This window comes from Kwoniella pini, chromosome 3, assembly GCF_000512605.2.
Source record: "Kwoniella pini CBS 10737 chromosome 3, complete sequence".
NCBI lineage: Eukaryota > Fungi > Basidiomycota > Tremellomycetes > Tremellales > Cryptococcaceae > Kwoniella > Kwoniella pini.
In genome coordinates, this window is record NC_091718.1 from 807,328 (window position 1) to 824,505 (window position 17,178).

The following is a 17,178-nucleotide window of genomic DNA, read 5'->3' on the forward strand; positions in this document are numbered from 1 at the left end:
ATCATCCAGACATTCAAGCTGTTTTTGCTATTCTACCATGTTGTGATAAGGCACCACTGGTAAAGTCCCATATCCGGTCAAAGCCGAATGAATTATTAAATAGTCAGAAATATCACGAGATATCGAGTGATAGAATTCTGATATTCGTCCAAGTCATTCCATTCTTCAGAATCAACTGTTCCACTACCTGCATGATATATAGACTTTGGATATATAGACTCACTACAATGACAGTGAACAAACGATAAGTCAATTACGTTCTCGAAACGATGATTCATCAGACCCTGTAAATATACTTTTCAAGCTATATCGATGTCAACTTGATCCACATCAGATATCTCCTTTGTACCATTCAAGTAGTACGATCGATATGCCAGATTCTTCTAGTTCACCTTTACCGACGGATATTGGCGAGTCCACCAAATTGGATCAAACTCAAGCACAAAATAAATCCAAAAAATGGTATCATCCTTTAAAGATATTAGGTTTTTTAATTGATAATTGGTTTTTAATTGGAATTGGAATTTCAATTATATTAGCATGGAGATTTCCAAATATAGCTTCAGATGGAGGAGGTAAGTTTTTTTTTTTTTTTTTTAATAATCATATTCAATTAAATAAAGAAAGACCTTTTAATTAATTTTTTTTATTTTATTTATATAGTAATTAAATCAGAATATTCTATAAAATATGGAGCAATTTCATTAATTTTTTTAATTACAGGTTTAACTTTATCAACTTTTTCATTATATAATCAAATTAAAAATTTCAAATTACATTTATTTACTCAAGGATTTTGTTTTTTATTTTTTCCAACAATTATTTTTATAATTGTAAATATCGTTAATGTTTCACAAGGTAATAATAATGAAATTGAAAAAGGAATAGATAAATTTATTTTAGCTGGTTTAATTGTTATGGGAATTATGCCTACTACTGTTGCTTCTAATATAAGTATGACAAGATTAGCTGGTGGTAATGTAGAAAGTGCTACAATTGAAGTTTGTATTGGTGAGTTTCTTATTCGAAATTCCTATAATCTTTTGACATCCATGAGTAATTGAGCGCATTATATACAGGCAATCTCATCGGAGCGTTCATTACCCCTTTATTATGTTCCGCTTTCTTCTCTTCAAATACATGGTCATTTGCAAGGCCTACAGCCGGAAACGGAGGACGATCAACAGCAGAAGGTTTAAGAGAAATTTATAAACAATTGGCAAAACAATTGGGATTAGCTATTTTCGTTCCTCTTGTAAGCTTTTTCTCATCTTCTTTTCCAGTAGAAGCTGATCACTTATGAATTTTCATACCGATCAGCTTGTTGGTCAAGTCATCCAAAAGTAGGTTAATTACTATACATCCTTAAACTTTGAATTCATAATCTGATTTTCAATTCATTCACAGTCTATTCCCTAAACAAACAAAATACATTTCAAACAAATTACGATTAGCTAAAATTTCAACTTTTTTACTCCTTTTATTAATTTGGTCTGTATTTTCAACTCAATTTGAAAATCAAGCTTTTGAATCAGTTTCAACATCTTCAATTATTTTCTTAGTTTTTTTAAATTTAGGATTATATATTTTTTTTACAATTCTTTGTATTTTTTTAATTAGATTACCTTTTTTACCACCTTCTTCAACTATCTCTGTTCCTGATAACAACGAAAATTCGAGAAAACGATTATCATGGAAAAGAATAATACAATCTTTAAGATTTAATAAATCAGAATCAACTGCTATTTGTTTTTGTGCAGTAGCTAAAGGTATGGTAGTTGGTGCTCCAACTTTAAGTATTTTATATGGTGGTTTTCCGGAAAAACAAAAAGCTATCTTATCGATACCATTAGTTTTATATCAAGGTATTGTCAATTTCGTTCGATAAATCTGACAATAAAAGCTGATAAATCTTACTCTTAGGTCAACAAGTAGCAGTTGCTCAGATTTTGGTATATTTCTTCAAGAAATGGAATGAAAAGCCTGATATATATTTCGATGATCCACTTCCACTAATCGCACCATCGGAATCACAAACTCTACCTACTATACATGAGCGTGGTTCAGAAAGTGTCTCAGCAGAAATGAGAAGTATGAAGAGTCGTGATGCATAATTGGGTATCAAGGGTATATAGAATTATAGACATTTTTGTAGTTCTGTCCAATAAGGAAGGTTCTGTTGTATGTATTTCTACTTTTTGATTAGAGTATTTAGCAGTGGTCTGCCTTGAACTTGTCGAAGACGTCATCTGTCGGTCGACCGGCATTTAGCCACCACGGTAGAATGATGGTATTCACGATCGACATATAAATAGCTTGTACTGATTCATAACATACACCATTACCTGTTAATCGATCTTGATCCAGTGGTGTTCCAGCTAACCTATGCCAGTCTGGCCATCCCATTGCTCGTTTTCGTTCAGCAATGGTAAATTTCCGATCTTGCTAAATGATAATCGAAATCAAGGTCAGTTACGTGATCGTGGATTTGGATCCAAATAGAGCAAGAAAGATTCACAGTAGGGTGAATTACTGCCGTACCCTTTTGACCGGGCGCGGAAGCTGTCAGAAGTGTCGAAAATCCGTCAGAAAACACCGCTCTTCTGTTCGGACCTAAGAGTTTAGTCAGTCTGGTTCTTGATTCTAATCAGCAGAGAAAGCCTTACCTCGAGGATTACTCGTTCGAGCGTCTTCGAAGATACTAGAAAGACAAAATCAGTCAGATAAACCTGCACAGCATCGACAGGCATCTCTTCGACCCACATCTTCTTAGCACCATCGGTCACATATGAGGTATAGTGATCTTTCACAGACCCGCGATTGCCTCTCTTCTCCTTTTGGAAATCTTTTTGAGGCGGTGAAGCATATTTGACATTACCAGGCCCGATTCGGGTACCATTACCATCTCTAAGGCTACGTCCTCCATTGTAGGCAGGTATTTGTGGTTGGCGAGACAGCCGTGCCACGCCTGGTAAACTGAGTACGTATGACATGAATTGATTTAGCTATGAAAACGGTAGTGAATTTATTCCTTTAACCCACGGCAGATACTCGAAAGCTATGCGAATGTGTCAAGATTTCGGCTCACTAACTACGATGCACTCGACTCACCCTCAAGATCTCCAATCGCATCTTTGATGGTGACAGCAGAATGAAGAGCGGTCCCAGGAGTGTTCCGTTGTCCAATGTAAAATGGCTGTATTTTACCATTCTTATCGTTTCCGAAAATGGTAGCTGTAACTTTCGGATTTGAATGAGTTGGAGCAGGAAAGTCAGGCAATGGTAGTCCATCTTTAACAGCAAGGATGAAGAGTCTGACTCGATTTTGAGGACTTCCATATGACCTTGAATCTAGAAGTCCTAGTCTGGAAGAATAGCTGGGTTCACGAAAAATAGGCCAATTGAGCAAATAGTCCATCTGGGATATAGAGTTATAAACGTACCCATTTCGAGCCAGATCTTTCATGGCGGAGCGAGCATAATTGCTATTCATTCCGTCTCCTTTATCTCCACCTTTTTCATCCTTGAAGGCAGCCACGTTTTCGATGATGACGATGTACGGCCGAAGACGGTACACTTCTGCTAGCATTACCCATAATTCATCATTTCTGGGGTCTCGGGATCGAGCACCTCCGGGTATTGAAGCATTGTTCTGAGGATTCACTCGTGAATGCCCTTGACTGCCGTACATCCAGTTTAGCTACAGCAAAGTGATGATAGGTATGAGACATACCATGGTGGACCACCGGTCATCAAAAAGACACTACCAGGTGGAGGAAGACTTTTACGTTTGTCCGCCGAACCATGACTCTTCGTGTGATCGAATAGCACGGAGACTTTACCATAATGTACCTGAAGATTGGGTGCTTTATGCCTAAGACCGCAACACATATCAGCCGGTGCTCAGATCCTGATGAGAAGCCTTACCGCAAATTATACAAAGTCTGATAGGCAACTTTATCGAAATCAGTTGCCGACACCCAATTGAACATTTCCAGCCCTGGGAGAATGAATCCACCAGCTCCCGAATAGTAATCGGCCGCTCCAAATTTACAAGCGCGCAGGCAAGCTTGAAGATCTTGACATCTGGTGTGCTCCAGCTGATGGCAAACCAAGCAAAGTGGAAGGGACTTTTGCAAATCGAGTATTCTAGACCCGTTGAAGCGTTCAGTACACCAAAAGGCAATGTGAGGGTCGAGGATTTTGGCATCATCTCTAGATGGAGCCACATGCACCTTCGCCATGATCCGATTGACCGCGAAATCTGCATAGTCGTCTGTTAGAAGCAATCGACGCTATGCAAAGTCACGTAGTGTCAGCCGCGGCGGGGTATTGTATGATCATATTCCGGACTTACATTTGAGCTGAATCCAACAAAATCAGCTTTGACGGTTTCATTGAACCTACTAAGCTTCCTTACATGGACAGACACCCCACTCTCTAGGTACTTCCATTTGTACACTTGGCCTATATGGTATGGCTCGCCCTTGATTTTGGGGTCAATGGCTACAAAATCATACAAATGAAATTCCATTCCTCCAAAAGTTAACTTGTTTTTGTCTGTATGGGGATCGTCGAATTTATGCTTTTCGTTCCGGTGAAAGCACGAATCGCAATTGTCGAATGTCGCTTGTGTGACCGGCTGCCGAATAGCAGATTGAGATGCATGATCGACATGACTTCGAACGGTTCTGATATCAGCTCAACACCCTGGGGGGCAATAGGTATTTCATAAATAGCTCACCGACAATAGTATTTGGCGTCGCCTCTGGTAGATGGTCCACTCACCAATGCAAAATCAAGCTTCTTCCCCCTTTGCAATTGCTTGATTGAAACATCTTGACATTGTCCATGTTTGAGCATCAATTCGCATTCTCGCACACTAGGGTTGTGGGATGAAGATCTCTTCATGAAATGCACATGGACTAAGTGCTTATCAGGAAATGACTCATCATTGAATCTGAGGGTAAAGATAGACCGAATTAAAGCATATAGAGGTGGTGAATGGGGAAGCGCGATCGCATCATCGATCTGATAAAGATTCAGCACATTCTTCTACTATACAATCAAAGAAGAATGAGACTTACTTTATATTGGAATCCGTCAATGGTCACACCTGACCTTGCTATCCTCTCACATCTTCTCGGCTTGCCGTTGAACTTATACGTGATCTGTTTTATCTTGGGCAGTGTGTTGTCGGCATTGATCCATGCCATTCGAGGTGTTCGATTAGAGTCACTAGACGTCTCACGCGACCGTTTCTTAAAGTACTTTGCAGGTATCGACAACGGCTTAAAGCGATTGATATTTGTTATATTCACAATGTGAGCTGACGAGAAGATACTTACTTGTACTGACAACTCCCTAAGTTTATCATATATATCCTCATCTGATGAATCACTGATGATTTCCGCAATCTTCCTTTTTCTGCTTTTAACATCTGTCATAGAGTACATTGGATTAATAGATTAGACATTAGTTCACGAGATTGAATTTTAAACTTACCAGGAAAATATGAATTAGAAGTCAATTCCGGTATGATTTCAAGTATATCTTCATCTTCATCAGAGTCTGAAGTTTCCACTTCGATTACATCAACAGCATCAGGCATTTCGTGGACTTTGCGAGTCATTTGCTAGACTACTGTATTCTGTAATACAGTGTAAACTGTAAAGGTAGTATTGCGATAATCAATTAAAAGCTCGAGGAAAGATAGAGAAACGAATGTACAGTAAGATTTCATAGGATTGTCAGTACTGGACAAAAATTTGAAGGAGATCAGTTGATGCCATCATGATGGTCGTCACGGTAATCTGGATTTGTTCTACCCAAGTGTGTGTGCTTTGACGCGATGAGCTGACGAGAAGATTCTGTCAATTTGATACGACACTACATTTTGTGAGATACTGATTCCATTGATAATAAGATGGTGTTATTCCTTCATAGATGTGTTCAAGACTATCATTTTATGAAGGTATAATTGTACTTCAAAAGTCAACATCAAGATTAGATATCACATATTTCATTGATATTTCGGGTTTCTTACTAGTACATTACGTCACCGGTCACTAACTGATCTTCAAAGGCGTTATTCAATCGATTATCATATCATATCATATCACTTGTTCTATACAATCTTTATTTCTTGCAAAATCGTATCATCACATAGAGTTCATATAAAATCATCAGTCAGGTTTAGCATAGCTTCATCAAAATGTCATCAGACAGACAACCTTTATTACCAACTCATAACACTCAAAAACCACATATAAACCATTCATCTTCATCTCGTTTATCTACAACTCGAATTTCATTTCCAAGTTCTTCAACTTCTTCTCTGGGTCCCATCGATGATGACGAAACTTTAGCCGCATCAACCTCAACTATATCACCTAATAAACCTAAATATAGAGGATGGTCTGAAAATGATAGTCCTCTAATAGAAGGTGGCAAGAAACCTGGTTTACCAAAGTTATCCAGAGAATGTTTGATTAGGTAAATTAATTAATTTTCGGATATATTCAGACCTAATCTTTTCCAGACATTGATTTAAATTGATGCTTATGTGTTTAGTGAGATTAAATGTTATGGCTCTTACATGTTACCTCCTTTACTTATTTTCGGTGTATTGGCAATTGGAATTAGTCTAGGTATTTACGGTTGGAAAAGCGGTTGGTTCAAGTAAGGGCACAAAAAAGGAGTATGATCTTCAGATCTTTCCAAATCTCAAGCGTCCTTTCAGAGGCCATCGTCATATCCTATAGACCGGTCTCACTAAGCCTGTTCTCTGTATATCTTGACCTTAACTTTGTATCCCCTGTACACGTTTATAGATTACTTGTTGTAACGAAGCAAGCTGTACTTTTTCATTATTTCCGTGTCATGATGCCTTTGATATGTAGCCATAAATGCATGGATGAAAGCTTGTCTATATGCTCGATAAAATGAGATTAAATACCCAAAGATTGTGAGGCCTCCATAGGGCTCAGTCGTGCCGCCTTGACAACTCATTTTCGCCTGTTCCTTCTTCGCAAACCTCCCGAGGCTCTTCCTTTCGACGATATCCTGACTGATCCAGGCTGTTCAATATATGCAGAATTGATTGAATTGATAATACAACACAGTTTTTACACTTCCTCCTTATTTACACCACTGATGTTCTAAGGTCCAACCATTCTTTGAACGATCTCTTCCAGCAGTAATCTCACGAAAGTTCCATCAAGCTATAAAACAAACAATGATTAGTACGGGACTTCAGACTATAATTTATAGGCATAACTCACCGGTATCGTCTCTCCGTTGTTCAATTTGTGTTCGCCATGCATTCTAGATAATGCTTCCCATTCATCTCTTGAAAGTGCACGATCATTCCACTGAGTCAATCGGAAGCAGGATAAGTTTGCATTTCCCATACGACAAGGGACAAAAAGGATGTGATGCTTACGATCGGTATGTACTCATGATTCAGTATGTCCGACACAAGTTGGTGTGTAGGCAACCAAGAATCATCCGGGAACAGCTATCAATGAACAAGATGAACATTAGCTATTGCGGGTTCCTCCAGTATGACTAGAACAGTAGATACTCACTTCAATGAGAATTCCGCCTTCAGGCATCCATAATTGATTAGTCAGGGCGTCACCATGTATACCGATGATGATCTACACCCCCGTTGTCAGCCTTAGATCGCATAAGTTCTCGATGTTGCACATTTCGAGAGGGTATGATACTCACATCAGCATCATACACAGCCTCGATCTGACTTTTCCCGTCCAATTTACCCATCTTCTTGTGCCCCACATGAGCCTCTCCGAGAGCCTCGATTTCCCCAAGAACTACGCTCAACTCCTTGTGTCCTTCCGAGCTCAATCTCCGATCTGTATCTTGCCTATCAATATACACAATCTTAGGTAGCTTGCCTAAAGATCTTTGTGGGTCTCGTCTAGGTTTAGGTATTGGTATATCCAGATGAGCTAGCAGAGCATGCCGTATAGGAGTGAAAAAGAATGGTGGATGAGGTCTAGAAAAGATCGAAGCTGCCATTTTGTTCAAATTGTCTGACAGAGGATTATGTCGGTGAGATGCCCATCGGTCGGCAATCACAACTGAAAGCATCAAATCAGGTCAACACGATTCAGTTTAATGGAAATACAATGACTTGTACTCACCTCGCTCAAAGAAGATCCACCCTCCATGTGCCTGAGAATGCGAGCTCAACACATCCCAATTTATCGGTTCAAGTAGATTCTCTGGAGTAAGCGAGAGATAAGTGTCCGCACAATGCATATACGAATGCAAGTAGCTCACCGTTCCCAAGGACCCCTTTCAACACCAGCTCGTTCATTCCTTCTCCATCTCTCCACCCATCAGCACCTTTCCAAGGTATGATGACTCGGCTAGGTACACTTGGCACCTCTATTCCAGGTCTAACTTCTTCCACCATCTCTTTCGGTGCCGGGACAGACGCCAACGCAGTCACAGCGCCCAGAAATACTTCAGCAATGAATGGGTAGTACGACGAAAGGAAATGCCATTGGCCCGCCTTTGCACCGTCATTAACGAATACTGAATCATGACAAATCAGCTTGAAGCGATGCAAGTTCAGCCAGAGTTACTCCGTCCAGTCCTTTTCTCTTCTCCGTAATATCGACTTCTGCTACATCCTCCATCGTTCATACCGATCCGTGCCCGAATAACAAACGTACCTGTAGATCCTTCCATCATCAAAGCATTCTCGGCTCCTATTAGACTTTTATCCATTGGGTCTCTAACCACTTCCCAGAGCGTATCTCCACTGACTACCCTGCTCATACCAGGCATAGTTTTCCTTCTTCGGTTCAAGACATAAAAGGTCTGATCTTTGATCCATATATTTTGAAAAACTTGATGACCCGGTACACCACCTAAATACCTCGTTTGACTTATTGTCGGATTTGGAGAGATGGTATCATGGGTAGTATCCAATGGCGTAGACTCTATGGAAGGGGAGAATACTGAGGGTATTATGGGCGGTATGGCTGATGAAGGCTTTGAGAAGATTTTGGGTATTGATACGGAAGGGAGTTTATCGGACTACTCTCAGATGTCAGTCATTTCGCATTGGATGATACAGAGAAATACGCTGAAAGAAGGCAGGAAATCGCAAGCGAGACGGCATATGCGGACCAATGGAGGTCAAGATAGATACTGCCAAGAGGGAAGACGACAGGGCCGAACAAGAAGGGACCGCAGGCGGAAGTAGGGAAAAGCCAGACCGAAGAAGGGAGAGTTCGACGCGGAATAAGAATCCGATACGTACCGTATATGCTCTGGCTGTGGGCGAGACATGTAGCGTCGTGAATGTCAAAAGTAGAAGGACTCCTAGCGAAGCATAAAGAGATTAGCCAAGTCTATCTCCAAAATCAGTCGTTTGGCATGAGATTGAACTTCACCTGTTGTAAGGACCAGTAGTACTCGAGGGCGTCTCAAACCCTCCATGTTGGTGTGAGATAAATCCCAAGAGGGATGTGAGGTATGGTGATAGATGACTGCTCCCTCAGTCTACTATTGTGGAGAAAACAGATTCGAATCGACCTGAGAGGTAGAGAAAGGTGTTGCGGTGACTTTACTTTGCCATTGACGGTGCGCAATGTGAGAAGTTTGATCGACTGAAAGTTGCGTAAAAGTGGAGGGATAGGTCAGATATGATCGTCGTATGAGCAAACGATTTTCTCGCTTGTCAGAATTTGTATTACTCGGATACTAACAGTAATGCCCAGCAACGTTGAGCCTAGGGTTATGATGGTCGATGATTGATCTTGTGTTGCCTTGTCCGCAGCCTGAATAATCGATTATCGGTCAAGTTTTATGTTTCTGGGAAGTTTACTAACCAAACTAACGAACTCCGGAGTTTGAGAATGATTAAGGTTTCAGCTGTGCAGGGCATGTGTGTATATTATCAATAACAATCATCGGCAGAGTCCGCTTTCAAAGGTTAACAGTATTGCTAGACCCGGCGGAAGAGCTTGTTTGAATTCAGGGAAAAGAGAATAGATAACGGCAAAGGGATTTTAGAGGCGATAATAAAGCATTTCAGCCTTCTCTTACTGATTTGGTTTGCAGCTGCACAATAAAGAAGATGATCCGATCATATTGGAAATCTATAGAATAGCTGTCTCTGCTTATTGAATAGTCTCCATGACTCTTAACCACTCGGCGTTCCCATAAGAATCTGCATCATATTTGTCCCATTCCTGTACAGACACCATGACATGCGAAATACGACATACGCGTGGCCTAATATACCTGTAAGTTGGTTTCACGATGCAGTTTCTACATCGATGTTCTATACTTCTACAAGATCGCATCGCAGTTTCAGCATTATCTACAAGAGGGAATGATGAATAAACGTTTTCTCCAATAATATCGCTCAAAATCCTTCAGTGCGCCACTGCCGTCTATATACCGCTTTACCTTATTAAGCTACACAATTGTCTGACTAATTGTCAAAGCCCTCTTGATTCTTGACAACCACTTTCATATCACCTCCGGCAGCTACAGCTTCAAATGCGTCTGTAGCTTGAGACAGAGGGAAAGTCCTGGTTATAAGTTGTTTGATATCGACAACTCCTCTACTCAACATATCAAGGGCTGAAGGGAAACACGAAGCCGTGTATCGTGTAATACCTAAATCAAAGCTTATCAGGTCATGTCATTTCTGGTTGAGATTCCGTGTCCACACTCACCCATAACGTTAATTTCCTTATTCGTAACAGCCAAAGTAGGAAAACAATTGGTCTGAATATGACCTAATCCAACAGCAAGATCTAGTTTGTTCGAAATTCTCATCATCAGCTCTGATCATATATGGGCTATAGATACTATTTAGTGTATCGAGCTCAACTCACAATTACCACCTTGTTTAGCAATAGCTATACCTAAAAGCATACAATCTTCTGCTCCAGTAGCTTCAACAACTCTATCAACACCTTCTTCAGCAGTTAAACCAGCAATTTCAACAAATTCAGCTGCTATTTTTTTTGCTTGTTCCCATTTTTTATCACCTAAAGTTTCAATTTCATGATCATTAATTTCACCATCACCAATTCCACCACCTCCACTACCATTTTCACCTAATTTATTTGCTAATGAACCATTTTGTTGTTGTTGTTGTTGTTGTTGTTGTTTTGGTTGAAGTGATTCAGTTGGTAAATCTTTAATATGAAAAACATGATCTATAATTGGTTTTCCAGTTAATGGTGATTTATATTTTTTTGCGAATTCTACTCTTTTTAAATTATTATCAAATGCAATAATTTTTCGAGCTGAATATGCATGTGCAACAGCAGCTGTAATTAATCCAATTGGTCCACAACCAAAAATTGCTAATGTTTTATGTGGTCTTAAATCAACTCTTTTACCAATTTGAACACCAACTGCTAATGGTTGAATACATCCTGCTTCATCCCAAGTTACGTGATCTGGAATATGTGGTGCCATATCCGCAGGTAAAGCGAAATACCTTGATAATGATCCAACTGATCCAGGTGCTCCACAATATCTCATATCTACGAGTGACGTTCATATCTCATTAGCCCGTTTTTTAGTCGAGAATGCAGAATATACGAAAAGTGATATACTCACCCAGACAAATGTTCACTTTTCCTTCTTTACAATTTATGCATCTTCTACAAGGAAGTCCAGGTTCAACTATAAGACACGACAAGGGAGATCTGGTTAATGGACTATCGTGACACCGATTCGATGGAGGATAATGGTCTCAACTCACTAGCAACTCGATCACCAATTTTATGAGATTTAATCAATTCACCAACAGCAATTACTTCTCCAGATGATTCATGACCCATAACAATAGGGTATTGTACTGGTCGACCACCTACACCTCCAGCAAGGTAATTATGTAAATCTGAACCGCAAATACGTAAAAAAGCACAAATGTTAGCTTGCCTGTATTACCCTTATTTGAGCGAGTATATAAAGAGCAGTAGGGATGGAGTGGAGTAAGATACTTATCTGTTGAGATGACTTTGACTAAAACACCATCAGGTTGTAAAATTGGCATATCATTAGGTCGAACTTCAATCTTTCGTTTAGCTACTAAATTACAAGAATGATTAGGTGGTAAATTAAGTGAAGTAACCTGTTTAGGTTGTACTGTATTTAAGAAGTGAAATTCGGCCATCTTGCTCAGTGTGATAGTCAATCTAAATATTCAGATCGAGAAGTGTTAAGCTTTTTTTTCGTATTAAATTCTATTGAGTTGGGTAGTAATGAATGAATGAACAATGCAGCAGCAATAGTGACATTCGGGATCCAGATGTATATATACAATCAAGAAGTGATCATGGTAAATACCGGTAGATATCAAGCTCATCGGGCCGAACGCACCGAAACCGAATTTATTCGGTTTTCACCGATATCACATGACCTGGTGCATATGTCCGGAAGGTCTATTTGCTTCATACTAGTAACGACGGTGATGTACACACTTGAACGATCGGTACTGCCTGTTACGAATACCTAGACAATGGTATCTAATAACGTATACATGCTTGGAACAACCGAATCTAATTTAAGTGATAACTTTTGGTATTTCAAACAATACAAAATCGTAATATTCAGCTTCCATTACACTCGCCCATTCACCTCCTACATCTTCACTTCCAGCGGTATTACCGCCTGATTTCGTTTTCTTAGTCGATGGACCACGTGAAGCTGAGGCTAAGTACGTGTAGTGATCTGAGAGGGAGCGAAGAGTTTTGACCGCTGTTTTTGGTTCAGGCTACAAAGTTTCATATATCAGTTAACCACCATTTGATGTTAGAAAGTGATGCGACCACTCATGATCACGGCAAGCGAAGTAATATCGACATAGAAAGGTGCTCCATCGATGTCACAGGAGTTGTAGGGAAAAACCAAAGGACTCACCTTCACAATCACACCGGCATAATCAGCTGGCAAGCCGTATCGCAAAACACTTTCGACAAACAATCGGACAGTTTTCAGATGAGCTAAAATTTGGTATGCTTCAGAGAAATTTATTCGAGTCAGTCGCAGTAATTCGGTCTAATAAAAGCAGTAGGTCAGTAGCTTGAGATCGTAATAGAGTAGACCGCAGACCAGTCTATGAGACGTCCCTTGAGGGAAATATGTGACTAACCCATAATTCCTTCTCCTCCACGGCCAACTCAGCCAACTCCTTCTTCTGCTTCTCCAGAGCTGAATCATCCCACTTAAAATCCCGTACGATAAATCTGTATCTTCGCATAAGCTTTGTGTACAAAGGAGCCAAGAATCGTTAAGCTCACTTATTCTCTCTGCACTTATGTATATAGTCTTCCTTAACCTTCTTGAATACCGTCACTGTCTGTAAGAAGTAGTCGTCGTCCGCCGCGATCTGTCTGTTAAGCCCCTTTTTGTCAGCCGTGAAGTTCCGTGTGTCGTGAGTGACTCAACGGCAAACTCACTGCGTACTGCGTGGTACGACCATACTTGTTAATCTTTCGTATTTCTCGTTCCAGTCTTTTTGCGAATTTCTACCCAAGATACCTTTATCAGCACCTTTGGTCTCATCCGCCGAGACCATTGAAGGTCGCGGGAAGCCTCGTGGGTAAAAGCAGAAGAGGATGCTCACTTAGGCACAGCTACTATAAGCGTTTCCAAGAATTCACTATTCTCCACCAGATCATTTTTATTCACTACATCTAACAATGATCGTTGCGACAAGTTACCTCTGAAGGAGAACATGGCGTTAGTTGCAGCTCTTCGACCTTGAGTCCCTTGCAGCTCACTGTTGTTTGCGTTGCAGAGTCGTCAAACCTCCTTTGGTAAGGTTATACGACTGTGATTTCTGCTTTTGGGTCGAGTCTATCGAGTTCATTTCCTATGGTATGTGACAGGTCATATCAATAAGGTTCACTTAAGTCAGGGTGAAGGCACATGATAGTGGTCAGACAAAGCAAAACTCACCTTCGTCAAAGCATCAACGACCTCCAAAACCTTTCCACCACTGCCCCATCTTCCTTTATCCCATCTGAAACCCCCTCCACCGCCTAACAAGTATTCTTCTGCAGGTCTATCATTCACTCGTGCATGTTGAGCTACTTTAGCTGGATCTTCTGATACGAGTGAGCGCAGAGTGTCGAGTAATTTTGAAACTGTTGATGTGAATTGAGAATCTAATTTGGGGAGAGCATCAGATAGTGTTAAGAGTGATGAAAGTGTTCCTGCCTATGAATCTAATTAGCGCTGAGTGCCATGGATGTTACTATATATGTGAGAAGAACCCAGTGAGATATAGGGTTGTGTACTGCAAAACTGGAATATGACAACGATGAGTCGCACACTCACCTTCAGTTCTGGAATCTCCCAAGTAGCTGCTTCAACCTCCTTTCCTATAGTGTTGGACACCTCGTTGAGCATAACATTTGGATCACCATCTTTCAGAGGTGCAGATATGAGCCAATATGATAAGTCGGAAGGCATCTTGAGCGACTGCCGCTGTCGTTCATATAACTAGATAGACCGTCAATCAAGCAAGCTACAAATGACAGATTAAAGATGTAGATCTAGATTAGGATGAATTGGATCTCGCAACTGGCAAGTGAACCGGACCAAGCATTCAGTGACGTTGCTGCGTGCCTCCACCTGTTTATACTCTCTCTAGTAAAGATAGGCATGCAAATCCCCTTTGTATGTCCGGCGGAAATCAAGCCGAGAATCGTTCGTGGAACGTCATCATAATGATATTGAACTTTCGAAGTGAAAAATATCTATAGATATAAGCTTATATCGTCTTAAACTCTGATTATAAGTGTAAACAATACCCACATATCGACCTTCCTTGGAAGGTCCTGACTGCTTACGTCGATCAGGATGTCATTTCGACTTCCTCCATCACTTTTCCGCTACTTCGCTCGTCCACTTAATTCACTTACCATCTCTCGAACACCGATAATTCGAAGCTTACATACGTCGACAAAGAGGTTTGCCAAGTATGAAAGATTTCCTTCTGGGTATTCACCTTCTCCTGGACCTAGTGGAAGTGGACGACCTGATATTTGGCAATATTTCAAAAGGCGTTTAGGAGGTGATAGAGCTGTTTATGTCTATGGTATAGGTATAGGTGGAGGCGGATTATACTATGTTACACAGTGAGCTCGTCCACGAATTGAGAGATATGTGAAGGCGTGATGGCACGATAAAACTGACAAATCACCAATTTGATTCAGCTTGGAACGAGTGCCAGAAACTGGAAGGTTGAGGTTTATGGATGTCGATGAAGCTCAAGAAAGAGAAGTGAGCACAGCATCCTTCTCTTGTCATTTGAACCCTTTCTGCATTTGGGCATAGCAGTCTCGCAAGAGCTGGATTGTCGACAGTGGCTGACTTGTTGGATTCAGCTCGGTCGTCAAACACAACTACAAACGCTAAGCGAATACTCTACAGCAGTCTTACCTCCCAATCACCCAACGACTAAGCGAGTCAGAGCAGTCGCTACTCGTATTATAGAATCGTCAGGACTGGGTCGTGTCAAAAGTGGTGGTGAAATGGGTGCTGTTGAAGGAAAGGTACCTGCTTTTGGAGGTGGCGAAGATGTAGGAGAAATTCTCTTTGGAAGTGGAGAAGGTGCAAAGCAAGTTCAAGAAGGTAAAGAGACAGAATGGGAGGTATGTCTGTTTGACTCAGTTCAAATGAATCTCACGACTTCACCAACTGATCGTCTTTGATAATTGTTTAGGTCTACGTTATTGACGATAAGAAAACCAAAAACGCATTTGTGCTTCCTGGTGGCAAAATATTCGTTTTCACAGGTATATTACCTGTTTCAGCTAACGATGATGGACTTGCTACTGTATTGGGACATGAGGTAGCGCATCAGGTCGCTAGGCATCCTGCTGAAAGAATGAGCTCGGTCAAGGTTAGCGATCATCATCTAGACTTTCTTATGTGATCCGAAGCATTCTCGCTGACGTTTACATTTAAATTCGATTCGTAAGGTACTTTTTGGTCTTGGATTCATACTCGAATCGTTAGGTCTAGATGTTGGAATAACCAGATTACTTTTGACCTTCCTACTACAGTTAGTCCAAGAACAACTTCATTCGTATGAAGGGGTCAGCTGCTAATTTGTGTCGCAGATTACCAAATTCGAGGAAAAACGAATCGGAAGCTGATTTCATTGGTCTGCGCTTAATGTCGTAAGTTTCTCCTTTTCTTCAATTAGCATTTGCATCCGAAACGTACTGACTTGCTTGCCCTGATAGGAAAGCATGTTTTGATCCTCACGAATCTACCAAGTTAGTGGAGTAGTCCAGACACATCATCTAGCGATTTTAATCGCGCCACCCTTAATTAAGTATTGAAAGTTATACTGACATTTACTTGTCCGGAAATTAGGATGTGGCAACGAATGTCGGAATCTGAACAAGGTCGAGGATTGCCTACTGACTTCTTGTCGACCCACCCTGCCAATGAAAAGAGGATAAAGCAATTGGAAAAATGGATGCCCGATGTGAGTAAGGGGTTTTCTCATCCAGAGTCTGGCATCATTTGTCGAACGGATGCAGGGAGTCGAATGCCATGCATTGACGAATCAAAAGATCATTCAATTCGTCTGAAGATCAAAGGCTGACACCTTTGCTCTGCAATTCTCTCTCTAGGCATTATCGATCCGAGCTGCTAGTCCATGTGGAAATACTTCGTCATATTACTCAGGATTTTTAGATACTGTCAATCCTGCTAGTCCATATAGTAAAGGCATATGGTAGAAAGCATGGACCGACATAGTTATCTTAGAAGCGTCCGTGCTGTGGAAAAAAGACACATCAAGATGGAGAAACGGATGTTTTGTTGTAAAGTGACTATCAAAGACCGAGCTCAAACATAACCCTTAAAATACAAATGAGACACACAAACAAACATAATAGATAATGGACAACCATATGCGGATGTAATCGGATTACCCTTGGGGAGTATCGTACGATACAAAGTGAAGTGTCACATTGCAATACAATACCATATAATATCGGAAATGCAGTGCGATTGGCATTGCCGTTGATGGTAAAGAATGATGGTACCTGCGTCATGACTTAAATTCAGATTGATGGGAACCAGGGATATCATTTTCATCCTACACTTTTGAATGTGTCCGCTTTATACCAAAGTATTAATTTTTGT

General features: G+C 40.6%; 7 protein-coding genes across 7 annotated transcripts; 3 read left to right on the forward strand and 4 right to left on the reverse strand.

Moving 5' to 3' along the window:
* Positions 1 to 370: 370 nt before the first annotated feature.
* Positions 371 to 2,114, forward strand: I206_102504 (uncharacterized protein; the record flags this gene model as incomplete). Its single annotated transcript, XM_019154614.1, has 6 exons — positions 371 to 575; positions 664 to 1,011; positions 1,080 to 1,255; positions 1,321 to 1,343; positions 1,408 to 1,865; positions 1,924 to 2,114. 6 exons carry the CDS (start codon positions 371 to 373, stop codon positions 2,112 to 2,114), a joined length of 1,401 nt encoding a protein of 466 aa, XP_019012017.1.
* Positions 2,115 to 2,211: 97 nt separating this feature from the next.
* Positions 2,212 to 5,611, reverse strand: I206_102505 (uncharacterized protein; the record flags this gene model as incomplete). Its single annotated transcript, XM_070202572.1, has 14 exons — positions 2,212 to 2,445; positions 2,519 to 2,613; positions 2,667 to 2,701; positions 2,764 to 2,976; positions 3,043 to 3,058; positions 3,112 to 3,377; positions 3,444 to 3,680; positions 3,734 to 3,874; positions 3,928 to 4,295; positions 4,358 to 4,679; positions 4,745 to 5,031; positions 5,088 to 5,291; positions 5,349 to 5,440; positions 5,506 to 5,611. 14 exons carry the CDS (start codon positions 5,609 to 5,611, stop codon positions 2,212 to 2,214), a joined length of 2,616 nt encoding a protein of 871 aa, XP_070058673.1.
* A 603-nt stretch (positions 5,612 to 6,214) lies between these two features.
* I206_102506 (uncharacterized protein) lies at positions 6,215 to 6,685 on the forward strand (the record flags this gene model as incomplete). Its single annotated transcript, XM_019154616.1, has 2 exons — positions 6,215 to 6,495; positions 6,574 to 6,685. 2 exons carry the CDS (start codon positions 6,215 to 6,217, stop codon positions 6,683 to 6,685), a joined length of 393 nt encoding a protein of 130 aa, XP_019012019.1.
* Positions 6,686 to 7,160: 475 nt separating this feature from the next.
* On the reverse strand, positions 7,161 to 9,477 carry I206_102507 (uncharacterized protein; the record flags this gene model as incomplete). The annotated part of the gene is made up of 10 exons (XM_019154617.1): positions 7,161 to 7,223; positions 7,284 to 7,373; positions 7,445 to 7,519; positions 7,590 to 7,661; positions 7,735 to 8,105; positions 8,169 to 8,249; positions 8,308 to 8,565; positions 8,706 to 9,072; positions 9,299 to 9,360; positions 9,432 to 9,477. The coding sequence occupies 10 exons, from the start codon at positions 9,475 to 9,477 to the stop codon at positions 7,161 to 7,163; spliced, it is 1,485 nt and encodes a 494-aa protein (XP_019012020.1).
* Positions 9,478 to 10,477: 1,000 nt separating this feature from the next.
* I206_102508 (uncharacterized protein) lies at positions 10,478 to 12,181 on the reverse strand (the record flags this gene model as incomplete). The annotated part of the gene is made up of 6 exons (XM_019154618.1): positions 10,478 to 10,665; positions 10,725 to 10,805; positions 10,887 to 11,546; positions 11,623 to 11,688; positions 11,768 to 11,946; positions 12,009 to 12,181. The coding sequence occupies 6 exons, from the start codon at positions 12,179 to 12,181 to the stop codon at positions 10,478 to 10,480; spliced, it is 1,347 nt and encodes a 448-aa protein (XP_019012021.1).
* A 390-nt stretch (positions 12,182 to 12,571) lies between these two features.
* Positions 12,572 to 14,484, reverse strand: I206_102509 (uncharacterized protein; the record flags this gene model as incomplete). The annotated part of the gene is made up of 9 exons (XM_019154619.1): positions 12,572 to 12,781; positions 12,928 to 13,065; positions 13,160 to 13,253; positions 13,308 to 13,400; positions 13,467 to 13,535; positions 13,634 to 13,732; positions 13,791 to 13,882; positions 13,969 to 14,229; positions 14,350 to 14,484. 9 exons carry the CDS (start codon positions 14,482 to 14,484, stop codon positions 12,572 to 12,574), a joined length of 1,191 nt encoding a protein of 396 aa, XP_019012022.1.
* Positions 14,485 to 14,874: 390 nt separating this feature from the next.
* I206_102510 (uncharacterized protein) lies at positions 14,875 to 16,769 on the forward strand (the record flags this gene model as incomplete). The annotated part of the gene is made up of 9 exons (XM_019154620.1): positions 14,875 to 15,152; positions 15,231 to 15,297; positions 15,402 to 15,668; positions 15,740 to 15,919; positions 15,999 to 16,081; positions 16,140 to 16,199; positions 16,266 to 16,298; positions 16,399 to 16,513; positions 16,662 to 16,769. 9 exons carry the CDS (start codon positions 14,875 to 14,877, stop codon positions 16,767 to 16,769), a joined length of 1,191 nt encoding a protein of 396 aa, XP_019012023.1.
* Between the last annotated feature and the right edge of the window lie 409 nt (positions 16,770 to 17,178).